Source organism: Paramisgurnus dabryanus, chromosome 16, assembly GCF_030506205.2.
Source record: "Paramisgurnus dabryanus chromosome 16, PD_genome_1.1, whole genome shotgun sequence".
Lineage (NCBI taxonomy): Eukaryota > Metazoa > Chordata > Actinopteri > Cypriniformes > Cobitidae > Paramisgurnus > Paramisgurnus dabryanus.
In genome coordinates, this window is record NC_133352.1 from 10370520 (window position 1) to 10386053 (window position 15534).

The following is a 15534-nucleotide window of genomic DNA, read 5'->3' on the forward strand; positions in this document are numbered from 1 at the left end:
GCAGTTTAAGACACTTCTGTATTGGCTTCATCAGAGAGATCGGAAGTTGCCCCTCGACTTTACGTCATGCAAACACAATAATTTAATAAAAATAATGCGATTAAACTCATAATCACAGCAAGTATAATCGTATTGCGTACACAGCTAAACACTTGAATCGCATCTATACTTCACTAACTGAACTATGCATGTGTTTTAGTAACTTACCTTAAATACAAATTATTTTTAAACTTGAGATTATGAAGTTTTCCCTAAACTCTGTCAACACAACCCGCTGTCAGCAGTAGTGTTAGTAGCATAGTTTGATGTTTGAAGAGGTAAATTTTAGGGTTGGGAGAGCCTACAGCAGGGGCGTTGCTAGACATAAAGCTCTACTGGGGCACAGGCCCCCAATTTTTTTTGCTGACTTGTTTTTGAAAGCCTGCTGTGTGCGAGAAGTGTGCAACACTTCTATACAATGTCATTTGCTTAACGCACTATTCTAGTGCAACAGTTACTGCGAAAGATACATATATACAAGTGTAATCTTCATCATACCTAACATTATTAACATGTTTGGAGGCATAAATGGCATAACATGTTTGGAAATAATGACAGCAGAGAAATATTTTCTACATTATACAATGATAGCAATGATTACTAACTTATTTTTACAAGAATATTTTAAGAAACCAGTCATTTTATGACTGCTATACTAAATAATCTCAGTCATAGTTACTGCTAACTGTTATGTAAGTTTGTGTCCTAGAGTTAAATATTAGTAAACTAAATATTAATTTCATATCTGAAAATACAGAACAGTATAACACATACATCTGTTGATTTTCTCAGCAACGATGCAATTCTATAGACTTGACAAAAAGTTTTCGTGAGATTTTTCCTCTAATGTTTGAGACCTGACAGGGTGAGGATGTAGTTTGTCTAACCTCCCTTAAACTCATCATCACTCCTTTCTTCTTCACTTTCCCTTCTTTGCACAAAACATTTCTGATGTCCATCTACAGAAGCCAATAATGATCAAGTCAAAATAAGATTAGCATTATTTTTTAGAAACTTACTTTAGTTTTGTTATGGTTTCATAAGCACTCGCATGGCATCACCTTTTGAATGCGGTTGTGTGCGGTGAACGCAAACGCGTGCGGCCATAGATACGTGCGTGCACGCGTCAATGCGACTGCTTCGTCGCTTTTACAAGCCTAAATTGGGTAACTACTTTGCATAAAGATCAGTTTTTGCCGCGATTGTCTTTGTAAAGGACTACACTAGTTAACTGCTAAAATTTAAACTTCAGATTTACACCGGGGCACAAAAGATTTACACTGGGCCACGTGCTCCAGTAAAAGGGGTCTAGCGACGCCCCTGGCCTACAGTGTAGGTTTGATGCGTAAGAATCAGTCGGCCATCTAGGCCCCTTTTCTAGCTCTGAAAAAATATTTTAGAAATTCTTTTGATATAAAGAGTCCTATCTCTTACTTCAGTGGATTTATTTTATGCTTCACTGACATTTTTTATTTTAAACATAATCTTCACTTAAATGCATTATCCTTTGTATTTTGTTCCTAAGCAAATATGTCTTAGAAAATTACAGTGTAGAATTACTATGCAGAAGATTTCGTTGTTAGGAAAAACAATTAAGACATTAAAGTTTACACCAGTTAAATTATTTTTAAAATTCAAAGATGTGCAGAAGTTAGGGTTAGACATTTAAAACATTAAGAGAGCAATGTTTGGATACAACGTTAAAATGTATTACGTTTCAATTATAATGATATATCACTATCACAGAAAGACCATCAATCAAATATTGTTATTTATTTACCCACAGTGACAGTGAGTAGCTTACATAATTGGCTTCTTGTCTAATTTTTTTGTAAGACTACTGCATCAATGCCAACATTTGTACTATACAAGACCTCGTTCTACTCTCACAATGAAAGGCTATTTTGTTCTGATGAACTGTGAAATGCATGAAATCTGTGACAAAACATATAAGGCAACCATGTAGAGATAAGTGAGTTTTTAAGGATTTAGACCACTATACAATGTATATAAAAATGTAATGTAAATGATTTAGTTTTAATCTGTGGATTATATAAATATGTACAAACCAATATTTTCATAAATTAAATACAGTTTACCACAAAAAATCATAACTTTGGTTCTTTGGCACCCATGTAGGAAAAACTAATTGTAATGCCCCATAACAACATTGCTTAGGTAATTTAAATGACGTAGGTCCACTTTTAGGAAAGTGTTCATTCATTATTAACTGCAAAGTTTAAGAGCGCGTGACCCAATGGTGTAACATTTAGATCACTTGAAGGTATGTTGCTTTGAAGTCCGTTCCCAAGGCATTTTTGGCATTACATTTATAAATCCCTGAGTTCATGAGGCCTGGGTCCTGTATGACCAAATTACCCTCCTCTGTCATGTGAAATCCATTCTGTCCTGTGAAGCGATTATTGGGTACAAGTGTGGTACGTCCAGGAAGAGTCCAAGAAATCTCTGGTTTGGGTGTGCCAGCAGCTATGCAATTGAGAATCACAGGGGATCCCTTTCTAACTCTGAGTACTGAAGGGGGGGCATGAGTGATTTGAGCTGGAAACACCATAATGCTTACTGGATACGACAATGTTGATGATCCAAATGTGTTTGTGGCTTTGCAGGTATAAGTTCCTCTATCAATCTTGGAAGTTTCTTTTAACTGAAGTGTGCCATTAGATATATAAGTTACTCTTCCAATAACCTGAGGCTTGTCCAAGACCAGGCCATTGGGAAGAGTCCAGGTAATTGTTGCCTGAGGCCACCCATCCACTGTGCATGGCATATTTAAAGTCTGTCCAAATGAAATCTTCATAGTAGCAGGTGTACTTCTGATATGAGGCTTTTGTCCAGGTTCTAAAGTGTAACGCTTTTCTGCTTGTCCAGCTATATTTTTGGCTAGGCAACGATAAACACCTTTGTCGATGACAAGTGGCCGTGTGATGAGTAAAGTCCCATTTCCAAGGTAGTGTGTAAACCGCTGAAGTTTAATGCCTGGATTTAGTGCCGCTCCATTGGGTAGAATCCAAACAAACTCTGGCTTTGGTTTTCCAGTTGCTCGACACTCCAAAGCAATGTCATCACCATCTGGTTTGAGAGGAATAACTTCAATGTTTGGCACTGGAAAGCTTGGCTTCTCCGCAAGTGATGTAACTTCCAGGTCAATTGCTAGACTTGTTTCCCCCAAGTAATTTTTTGCTATGCACAGAAACCGACCTTCATCAGTCTTTCGAATGCCTCTAAGCTCAAGACTGCCATTCCTGTGGACTTGAAACCTGCCTCCAAAATATAGTGCAGGCAGAGTCATACCATAAGGTGTGGTCCAGGTTATCTGGGGCTCTGGTATACCCTCTGCTTTACAGTCCAGCAGTAGTGTTTGGTAAGACACTGCTAAAACTTTGTTCTCTGATCGTCCACTTTTTCCATTAATTTGTGGCTCTTTAACCTGAACTAGAAGCTTTACATTTTTTATATGATCTCCAGCTGGATTTCGTGCCACACAGGCATACTTGCCCTGGTCAGCCAACGTCAGTTTTTTTATTATTAAAGTTCCATCATTCAGTATTTGATATTTGACTGAAGATGAGGTTATCATCTCATTCCTCGGTGAGATCCAGATGATTGTTGATGGTGGCACATCTGTAGCATCACACTTCATTTCGACTGATTGACCAAAAGTACCCCAAATCGACGCCTGATCCTGAAGAGATATTTGGGGTGAGTTTGGCACCACTTGTACACTTACTTTCATTGCATCTTCTCCCATGGTGTTCTTAGCATAACATGTATAATTGCCCTCATCTTTCTTTCTCATTTGTTGCAACAAAAGTGTGCCATTCCCAAAGATGATATAGCGGCGATTACGGATTCCACTGTCATCCGACTGGAGAGCATTGTTGATCATGGTGCCATCAGGGAGGCTCCATGATACCTCAGGGTCTGGAAGGCCAGAAGCTACACAATCCACTAGGAAGTTGTCTCCATTAGCAACTCTCTTATGTTGTGCCCCAATGTTCTCTATCTTTGGTGGCCTCATGAGAACCTCTACTTGGAATAACTCCATGTCCTCACCATTTGGTCTTTGGTACATGCATAGATAATTGCCTCCATCTTTCTCAGTCAGTCTCAGAATTCTCAAGGTGCCGTTGGGGAAAGCTGTGATGTGTCTTTGTGGACTAGGAACAAACAGAGAGAAATTGTTTACACCATAATATATGACAGCTTAACACAATAATAGATTGAAAATATTGAAAGTGTTCTTTGAACTCAATTAGAGTTGCAGAAATGTTAGTCACTGACATTATAATGACTAAAAAGGAATTGTGTTATCTAACTGCTTTAAGTATCCTGTTGTACAGATGGACTGAGCGTTTGAAATAGACAAATTGACCTTGGGTTGTGCTCAGTTTCTGTATTGTCTAGATCAGCAGGGGTTGCTTAGGCATTCTAGGCTGAGGAGGACTGCTTGTTTAATCTACACCAGGCAGTGTTTGAACTACATGAGTGATAAAGTTGGCCTGCTGCGAGAAAATTAAAAACTACATTGTGGTAATAGTGAAAGCCAATAATTGCTCAATTGAAATAAAGTGAAACTACTAATCTTAATAAGAACTGACAACAAAGCTATCTAAACCTGATGTAAATTATCTGCTGGGTAGTTTTGGCAAAGACATCCCTAAATTACTAAAGACACACTGCTGTATTTCAGTAATATTCTTCACTATTGTTTGCTTTCTTGTGTCAATTGGCAGATGATGGTGATAGCAATGCCAAGAGTCATGGGTTCAATTTAGCGAGAGCACATGTTTCTTGATTTGTATAAAATAATCTGCCAAATGCATGAATTTAAATTCTGTTTAAGATAAAATAATTTATTTAAAGGTCTACCAATATAGCAAAAAGAATGTTACTCAGCAAACGATTTTCAGTTTAAAAGATGTCTAATTGTCACCAAAACACAGCCCATGGGTCTCATTTATAAATCGTGCATTCGCAAAGATTTGATGGTAAAGTGTGCCTACGCAAATATTCACGGCAAAGTCCATATTTACAATTTCAAGCTCATTTGCGATTTATAGATTTCACGTCTGAAGTGAGGCGTATGTGCATTTTCTATGAGTACATTCGTTTATGCTTATACATTTTATAAATGAGGCACCAGATGTCTAGGCTAATACAAGAAATTTAATACAAGAATTTAGGCTGTCATGAAAAAATGTATAGACGTCTAAACATAGCTCAAAAGTAAATTCATATAAAATGTAAAATAAACGAATAAAGCTAAACACCTTTTAATCACTTTTAACTTTGCTTACTGTATGTGATGGAATATCACACACGTCACAAGTTATTTAGGCAAAAATGACATTGGGTCTATATTTAACCTATAACAAAAACCTAAAATCTTGAAATTCAAACCTAGATGATGACATGACAGCTATTGCTTGCTTTTTCATCTTTACTTAAATAAGAGACAAAATGTTAACTTTATTCAGTTTTTATATTCTACTTTTAATACTTTAGGTTTTCTACAAATATTCACATAGGCCTATATGTAGCATGCTACCTGTAGTGATGTTCCAGCAGGATTTTAGATGGCAGTCTCCAGACCGTGCCTCTGTGGGAGCCTGTAGACTCTGGACAGTGCAGAAAAACTGTGGAGCCATATGTAGCCGTAACACTGTGTTGCTGGGATAAGCCTTTCCAGGGACCTGGAGTCTCTTGCCTAATGTCCATCTGCACCGTTCTTTTAACAAAGCCCACTGAATTGGCAGCTAAACACTCATACATCCCTGAATCAATGGGACTGACATTCTTTATATAAAGTGTTCCATTAGGGAAAATAAATAATCGCTTTCCAATGAACTGTGTGGGCTTCATTTGTGATCCATCAGGAAGAACCCACTTAATAAGAGGGGGTGGCTCTCCTTCAGCAGTGCAATCCACATAAATGCTTTTGCCAACATTCATAAATATACTTTCAGATGCAACCTCAACAATTGTCGGTGGTAGGGCTACAACATGAACGTGGTATGTCAGTGTATCTGCCCCTGCTGCATTGCTGGCAATACACTTATAATCACCTTTATTGGAAAAATTAGCAGAGTGAACACTCAATGTTCCATTTGGAGAAAGGGATACTCTGTGGTTAAGGGTACCAACATCTCGCACAAATGTCTTATCTGGAAGTATCCATGAGATCTGAGCTTCTGGTTTTCCGACAGCAACACAGTCCAAACTTGCTGGTTTACCGAAATACACAGAGACATCTCTGGCTTTTGAATTGATGATTTTTGGAGGCTGAGTTTGCACAACGAGTGTTACTACCATACGGTCTGAGCCAAATTTGTTTTGCGCTGTGCAGAGGTACTGGCCTCTGTCTTGCAACTGGACATTCTTTATCACAAATGTTCCATTGAAAAGGACTTCAAATCTTTGTCCATGTTTGGTATTTGCATGAATTGTTGCACCTGTACAAATGATACATAAAGTAGAGTTACAGAAGTATCATCAGAATGAATGACTAAATTAATAAAATCATCAGAGTAAATACTAAATTACCAGAAAATTACCTGCATAAACAGGATAAATATTTGTTTAAATATTATATAAATATTTTCCAAAACACTGAATGAAGTATTTTCCACACATTTTTTTGCAGACAACAAATCGCAGACAACGAAATCACTTGGTTTGCTCAACGGCGTATAAGGGTAAGCTAGTCTTACATTTAGCAATGACTTTGGTATTGACGTTTCTCTCTGACCAACCATTGATCTGCAGTGTTTACATGTGACATTTTAGTATTGTTATGGCTCAACCAAGATGGTAGTAAAAAAGTACCAGGAACTAAGTATTGTACAGTAGAAAACCCTCCAAAAATGAACCAAACCAAGCCATACAATGCAGTGGTAAAATGGCAAAAGATAAGAAAGGGGTCTAAAGGCAATTGTTTTCTTCCATTCGAAATAATGTCACCCACAAATAAGTTTTGTAAATAATCTACCAACCTGTGGAAACTTTGGTCCATGAAACATCAGGTGTCGGGTCCCCTGATGATTTACAAGACAGCAGGACATCTGTTTCTGCCAGAGCAGATATAGTAACAGATTGAGTTGTGATCCTGGGTTTGATGCCACTTCCTATCAAGTTTGGAAAGGGAATGGCAGTGCTCAGTTTCTTTGCTCCAAATTGACTGTAGTGCCATCGACTACCATATGACACACTAGCTGTGGCAGGTGGTTTGTTTGCATGTACCAAAACAGATGCGGGAGTCACAGGCTTGTAGATACTTAGGAAGTTTGGTGCTTGGTGTGGCTGAGTGGTGGAGAGAACTGTCTTTGGTTTAGAAGTAACAAACTTTCCCAGCAGGGCTAGTCTATATGCATCAAGCTGTGATTGTCTATATCTGTTTCTGAGCCTGTTAAAGAGCATGTGGTTTTGTACACGAGACAAAGAGTTGACATGTGGAGCTATGGTCCTAGCAAAGGAAGCTGTCACTACCTCCAAAGTTGTTGGTTTAGCTGTCTGAGCAGTGATTTGAGGTTGATTGGTGACCCCTGAACCCCTACCTCCTGTCTGCAGAAAATACCAAGCTTTGTCTTGGGAGGGACGTTGTCTTGAAGAATAAACTGTGGGCCAGATTGGAATGCCATGGTTGTTGGCCCTAAATCGAGGAAGAGTTTGGGGACTTGGTGTAACTGAGACTTGTTTTTTTAGTGTATTCTTTTGGATTAACCAGGGGTGGAGAGGCACATCTTGAATGTCAGGTTTTATTCCCCAGTTATAAACTCTCTGTCTTTCTAAATGAGTTAAGGTTGGTTTCTCAGTCACGTGTGCTCTTTGTGTCACTGGAGGATTTGTGTTGCTGCTTTGAACTTTAGGGATTGTCGTTGATATTATCAGCCTTGTCTTTTCATTACTTGTCTTGCTGTTAGTTTTCAAAATGACCTCTCTGTTGTCATTTTCATACCTGTTGATGGGTGTGGGGGCAGGTGTAACAGAAACTTCAGTTTCTTGCTGAGCTGTTGTAATTATATGTTGAATTGAAACATGGTGTTTTATTTTGCCTTCAAATGCATTTAGCTTGTTTTCTTTTCTAAACGTTGTTTGGGGTACTTTATGAGGATCTTCTGTCACTGGCAAAGCTAAGCTTTCAGTTACTGGAATATATGAAACAGAACCTGCTAAGGTCATCAAAGATGTGGCTTTTTTGCTTTGGTTTGAAGTATAAGAGTCAGTAATTGTCACTGGACTATTCTTAGGGATCCATATCTTGGTTGGAGACTGAGTCACTGGGACAGATATAGTAGGAGTTGGGGTGAAATTGGGTTTCTTTGGACGCAATCTACGTGTTGGAGGCCTACGGTGTCTATATGGAAATCTTCGCTTTTGGTTCCAAATGGGATTATTGTTAGCCCTAATTCTTTCTTCTATTGTGTGTCTATCTACCTGTTTTGCCAGCTGAGTATTATGTTCAGGTACTGTTGTAGGGTCTATGTGTGCTAAAGTCATATCAGAAACGTTGGAATCACTTGTCTTGTGTTTTGATTCCTTTTCTTGGGAAGTATCTTGTTTTATGTGTGCTCTGTGGGGTGGCAGTTCCAGCTGTGTTGCAGTGAAATTTTGTACACTTGAACTTGTGCTGGCACTGCTAGATGTAGCGTCTGTTCTGGTCATTAAGGTTTTATCCTCCAACAAAGGAGTTGTGGTTATAATCACTCTAGTCTTTGTCACCATTTTTGATGTGGTTGTTGTAACTGGTATTGCTGGCGTGGTTGGGACTTTTTCATTAGCTTTAGCAACAATCTGTTTCCAGTGGCTTGGGTCAACCTCTTTGACAGAGTTATTAGGTTTCCTCACAGCTTCTTTGGTTTTCTTTCCTTTTGCATTTTGTCGGAAAAGGCCTCCTTGGAGTTTACCATCAACTTTTTGATGAGTGACTTTAGCAGATGGTCGTTTGATTTCCTCAAATCCTGACCCTTCCCTGTCCTCCGTTTCAAAGAGGGGTAATTCACCCTCATAGATTGTAACGCCTCTTTGCACTTCTTCCTTTTCACCGGTTACAACAACAAGATGCGACAACATGTCTGCTCCATAAAGGTTAATTGCCAAACAACTGTACTCTCCAGCATCCTCATATGTCAGTTTTTTGATGATTAGAGTGTTGTTCTGTGATACGGAGACCCTTCCTTTCATGTCTGATGCTTTTAGAATCTGATGATTTGGCAAGTACCATCTGGTCTCCACTGGCTTTGTAGAATTTACTGAACAGGGGAGACTTAGAGAGTCTCCATTTTCTACAGACATCTTCTTTCCATTTAAGTCACTAGGACTTAAGAGGCGCATCCTGACTGTAAGTCTAAAAGACACAATGTCAACATCAGTGTTTGTCCTCACAAAGCAATGATACAGTCCAGAGTCTGCTATACTTGTGTTTTTTATAACTAATGTATTATTCTCCACCCTTACTTTATGGGAGTCAGTTTGATCCAAGGTTGTCAAGTCTGGAAGAATCCACTCCACATACTGATGCCCTGAGCTGAGCACATTGCACTCCAGACTGACCTCAGAATGCTCTAGTACTGATTGAATTCTCCCTGGAGCTCCTCTTTGGATGATAGCCCAAGAAGAGATTGTGTCTTCCTCATTCCCTCTTCCGATAATGTGCTTTGATACAAACGTGGAAAAGTTCATCACCAGTTTCTTTGTTGTGGTTTTCCGTCTATTAAGCTGAAGGGTGACCCTTGGTTGTAAAAGCCAGTCGGGTTCAGCCATTAAGTGTCCTTTTAGGTCTGTAAAATATGGTGAGTCCTCATTTGTTGCTTGAGAGTACTGAAAAGTCACCTTTGAAGAATTTCCAAGATTGATTCCTCGTTCTAAAATAGCAGGGCTTTCATAGTAGTATGCAATCAACCTCCACAAGTTCTGTAAAGCGTCCCTGTCAATCTCACACTCCAGGAAGGTCCGCAGAGTCACATTGACAACAATCTCATTTGTTCCTTTGACTGGCTCCCACAGTAAAGTGGTGCCTTCAACAGGACGTGCTACATCACAAGCCACATGGGCCTGATTCCCATGGCTGTCAGAGAGAATGAAGGTCAGGTGGCCTAGAGGGCGTTCCAGGTCCTTAATGTATGGGGCCTCTGGCTCCTGGTCTTCCCAAATGCTGCTTTCCCCAATTTTCAGTGGAGACTGGAGAGAGGGTCGGTCGCAAGTGAGTTGGTTCTTTGAAAGCAGGAAGATCTGACTATTGTTTAGGGATTGTGGTGAGGCACATATAGCACAGTTGCCACCGTCTACAGAGTCCCGGTCCTTTTTGCACTTAATAACTCCTAGAAAGAGAAAATATAATTTAGAAAACAAATTTTCTTTCTTCACGTTGTAGTTCTTTGTAGAATTGTACTAATTCAACCAGAAATTGTATGTAACAATACAATGCATCTAAGACATGGATGACAAACATAACAATTTTGAATAAATGGTGCATGAACTAACACAGTCTCACCCCATTTCGTCAATATTTGACGACACTTGACCATTCGTCATATGTTGACGTGAAGGGTATACCTTTCGCGTCATTTTTTGACGAACTGGGGACTTCAATACTATTACGTCCGTTGCATTCTCTTTCCTATTTTATTACCATTTGCGCGTCGGTTTAGGGTTAGATTACGCAAAATTAAACAGTGTACGCGAAATTAAACAGTGTACGCGAAATTAAACAGTTGTCACCTGGCGTTGGGGTTAGAAACAGTTGTCACCTGGCGTTGGGGTTAGAGTTAGGTTTGGGTAGGGATGTCATTATGTAAATCTAACCCTAAACCGACGCGCAAATGGTAATAAAATAGGAAAGAGAATGCAACGGACGTAATAGTATTGAAGTCCCCAGTTCGTCAAAAAATGACGCGAAAGGTATACCCTTCACGTCAACATATGACGAATGGTCAAGTGTCGTCAAATATTGACGAAATGGGGTGAGACTGGGTTGCATGAACACACCATCTGAGATGGTTGACGTTTTTATGTGCATAATAATTTTTGTTGGTATTACATTAAGCTCTAAGTGAGTGAAAAGGTTTTCACATTTTTGAAAATTAAATCAAAGAAGTTTCACCCTCATGGTTTTTGTCCCACTCCAAGAGCCAGTGTAAGTTGCAGTCACAGGTCCACGGATTTCCATGCAGCGAGAGAACTTCTAGCTTGCTGAAGTGCTGCAGAGTGCCAGGCAACAGGTATTCCAGCTGGTTGTCTGCCAGATGCAGGTGTCTTAGCCCTGAAGTCCAAAATGTGCCCAAAACTGACACAGTAATGAATGTGTGTGGGTGGAGGTCTTTTAATCGGTTTGACTCCAGTTGCAAAAGCTTTAATGATGTGAGTCCATTAAAGGAAAAGGGCTCAATAAAATCAATAAGGTTGTGGTCCAGATGTAGTCGTACGAGGCTTGTCAGGCCCTCGAACAAGCTGGGGTCAACTCTTTTAAGTTTGTTATAGCTTAACTTAAGTAGCTGTGGAAACAACAAAAAACTGTTACACCAAAGAATTTTCTTATTCATGTCTCAGAAGCATTTTTTAAAGTCTGATGGTAAAGTGACATGCTGAAGCACTACTGTAAAATACATTAACATACTCTGCTTAATGAATTCTTGTCATATCATTATGAACAAAATCATGTTACTTTTTGTCAGTACATACCTGAAGGGAATGGAGATGGTAAAATGATCCTGAAGACACAGAAGCAATATCATTTCCATGGAGCATAAGCATTTCCAGTTGCCGCAGATTTGCAAAATCTGAAGACCCAACATTTCCAATGCTGTTATAGCTTTACAGTAGACAAAGTAATTTTGTGAGTCACAGAGTAATCAACCCTTTATACCACAGATACTACATTTCATTGCAGTACATATTAAACTCCACTTCATTATAATTGTGACCCTCTCTGTGAAATCCAGAATAAAGTTTCATGATCTAATACATTTTACATTGATTTCAATATTCGGCTTTGCCTTACTCATCAATATTAAATACATCAAGGGTATATTTGTAATGTGTAAGTTTGGTCTGTTAGCTGAAATTAAATCAAAGTATCTTACCCTAGGTTAAGCCTTTCTGTGTCTTGGGGTATGTTGCGTGGGGTAGAGAGGAGGTGACGAAAGGTACAGTGAACTTCCTTAGGGCTGGGGCAACTGCAGGACCTCGGACACGCATACAGGCATGAGGGTAAGATGAGCAGCAGTGACAGAACTGCCAACATTAGGACAGCAGGTACACCCACAGGAGCCATGTCCCTCTCATGCCATTATCTGATTTGAGATCAGCAAGAAAGAAAAGCTGAGATTAATATACTTGGCATAGAGTGTAAAAAATAGTAAATGGACCAATTAACCAAAATATGTCTTATACTAGTGTATAAATAACTGACACATAAAATTGGAGATCACCTTTTGTGTTTACTACATTTTTATTTATTTACCACATGTGACAGTGTGTGATGACATGTGAACCTAATCCTGACTAGCACAAATAACATTGTAGCATACTGCTGGTTTTAAAACCACTGTTGTTCAAGTTTTTCAACATTATTCAAAATGTTTATTTTCTTCCCATCAAGCAATAGCCAGCATTTCAAATGTTAACTATAGACCTCATATAGTCTGCCTATGAGTAACCCACATCTAGCCAAAATAACCTTGAGTTTGATTTCATGTCGTTTTTGCCGAAAAAAAAAAAAACTTGGGAGATATATGATCATTTATCATGTACGCAAAGCCAACAGTGATTACAAGAAGTTTGATTTTATTTGTTTATTTAATTTTAGGGCTATGGTTTGCTATTCAATTTTCGCTGACAGCCCAAATGTTGCCTTGTTTTTTAGCCTAATGTGTAATATGAGCTAGTTTAGACGTATTTTAAACCCAACATGCTTGCTTCATACACAATTGACTTCATACACTTATTATACATAAAATATAATCCATTACAATTATAGTAACAATGTGAAATTACACCAAATAATTACAGGTAGCCTACTTGTCATTGAATCATTATGGACACTGTAAATGTATCTGTTATATAGAAGATTTCGGATCTAGACCTTTGTGTATGTAACAATCGTGTACATATTGCATTGGTATTTCTTTTAGAGCAATATCTGTCCTTCCCCACAGAGCTGCTGAGCTCACATAATAAATCATTGCTCAAGTATTTGTCTCAGGAAGGAAGAGTTTTGCATGGGTTTCATACCACAAGCTGGCAACTTCTCCACAGCCCAATTACACAAACAATCTTTAAGAGGAAGAAGGCAAGCGCGACACTTCCTAAATACAAAAATATTTATATTCCAGGGTGCAGAAAAGATGATTAGCAATCTGTTTTGCATTTTTATTACTTTTCTACCAGCTTAGTTTGAGCAAATGTCTATTCTATTTTTGCTTACTTCAGAACAGCTTCAAAGGTGAAATGTCAGCAATGATTTATTTATCTGTCAGAGGCTCAATGATGACCCATGATGACTCAGACCGTTTAAGTCTTTCTACATTCCTGTTTCTTCAATGCCGCTTCCAGCTGTTTGTATATTACACCATACTAGCGCCATATCAAATGAATGTATATTTACATGGGACTGTAAACAAACTTAACAAAGTAGGGTCACTGTCTGATTTGGAATATGGTTTCATACAATAGTTATACTGTAGTAACAGTTTTATTAACAATCACACAGTACGTTTATGATGTCATGCATATGCCAAAATCACAAATATTAATAAACATTCAACGAAACTGACTAAATTACATTCACATTAATTATATATTTCCTGTAGAAAAGTTCTAGTGGCTTATGCAATACAAATACCAAGTTTCTTATATCTTGAATAAGGATCTTTAGAATAAAACTCTTACATAAATTACCTCCGACTTCACTTCTGAGGACATGATTTATCTTGAAAATTGGTCTTTGTAGGCTTTTCTTACTGAACTATAGGTCGAGTGGTTATTTTTTAGATGAGAATGAATTAAGCTGTGCTTAGGACCTCAGACAGGGGTTAACATAACATTAAATTTCAAAAAGATTTAAAAGATGATGAAACCTCAGTGGATCTTTTGAAGTTAAATTTTCCTCAGGCTTTAGTTTACTTTTCCACGCCAGTTTTTAAGCATGTGCATTTATTTAAAAAGGATAAACATGTTTAAATTCTGATATTCCAATGAAACTACAAAGTTATAGTGTCTCCCATAGGGGAGCCAACATAAACATTTCAATATGCACTGGAATATTTATGACCGAGAAAGCTCAAAAAGAAAAAAAATGCATGCTATTTGTGATAATTAGATGCTGAGACAGATCTCAACTTGTGTACCTTGGAACAAATATAGCGTCTTACCTCAAGATTCCTGTCGATGAAATGTAACAAGCGTAGATGAAGTGTGTAATTGTTTACAGATGACAGTCACACTATTTTGTTTTTGTCCCTGTACCCTTAACTAAGCAGCAACTGTTGGGAACTCTGAATGATGGAGGCTTAGCTGGAGAAAGTTAGACTTTAGGAACAGAAGTCAAGTACATCTGGAGAAGTGCTTAACTCCCACCTACACTCCTCCTCTGTGCTGGCCTGTACAGGGGGAGGGTTTGCCGGGAGACTTGGCCTCCATCCATCCCCTCTATACATCTCTCTCTTCCTCCAATACCTGTACCTCCTGATCTGATCGGGTGTAGCTGTTTCATGGGTGTAGCTGAGGCTGGCCTTGCTCTCTCTCTCTCTCTCTCTCTCTCTCTCTCTCTCTCTCCCCCATTCTGTTCTTGTTTTTCTCACCCTTAAACACATTAATGACTGCAGGCATGCTTACGCGTCTAGCGTGTTCTGTCTGAGTTTCCCAGACCTTATTTTATTACACGTCACTCTGGAATGCTTAATTCTGATTGGCCAGTGGCGACAATCTGAGGTTTGTTATTCCCAGATATCAGACGCCTAAAATTAATAACACCTCATCTGGGTGCTGTGAGTCATCTTGACAGGTGCAGTTTAATGCTTACAAATAAATTCAATATAAAAATACATATTTAAGATACAAATGATTAAACCAAATGCATGTTTATCTTCTTTGAACTTTAAAATTTTTGATGTTTTTCTCATGGAAGCTTATATATCAAATATTTTGTGTCTGTTTATTTACTACTGTAGTAAGTAACTGTGTAATAAGTAGGGTAATATACATTATTTTTAATAAACAAAGTCATAAAGTTAAACTTAAACACTTTTGACAGCATTAACCGATTCTGAGTGAAGAACCAAACATAACTGAACTGAAACCTATGTGAAAGGAAAGATAGTACAAAAACATTTCAACAAAACACTTTGTTTAAGATTCTTAATTTTCAAAAAATAAAATAATCTATTTATTTTGACATAGTTTTTTATATTCTGGTTGTCGAACATTAAAGGAACATGTGATGAAGTACACCCATGGTTAGTCTGATAGGACACCTGTCTG

General features: G+C 38.3%; 1 protein-coding gene across 2 annotated transcripts; it reads right to left on the reverse strand.

The window, feature by feature from the left end:
- Nucleotides 1-1690: 1690 nt before the first annotated feature.
- LOC135749357 (matrix-remodeling-associated protein 5) lies at nucleotides 1691-14723 on the reverse strand. Of its 2 annotated transcripts, XM_065267954.2 has the most exons (7): nucleotides 14427-14723; nucleotides 12138-12347; nucleotides 11737-11866; nucleotides 11159-11549; nucleotides 7053-10376; nucleotides 5609-6512; nucleotides 1691-4217 (listed from the first exon to the last, which is right to left on the reverse strand). In XM_065267954.2, exons 2-7 carry the CDS (start codon nucleotides 12326-12328, stop codon nucleotides 2309-2311), a joined length of 6849 nt encoding a protein of 2282 aa, XP_065124026.1. In that variant the 5' UTR covers nucleotides 12329-12347; nucleotides 14427-14723; the 3' UTR covers nucleotides 1691-2308. The 2 variants fall into 2 exon arrangements, with proteins under 2 accessions (XP_065124026.1, XP_073668280.1); XM_073812179.1 differs by lacking the exon at nucleotides 14427-14723 and having other exon boundaries at nucleotides 11737-11834; nucleotides 12138-12274.
- Between the last annotated feature and the right edge of the window lie 811 nt (nucleotides 14724-15534).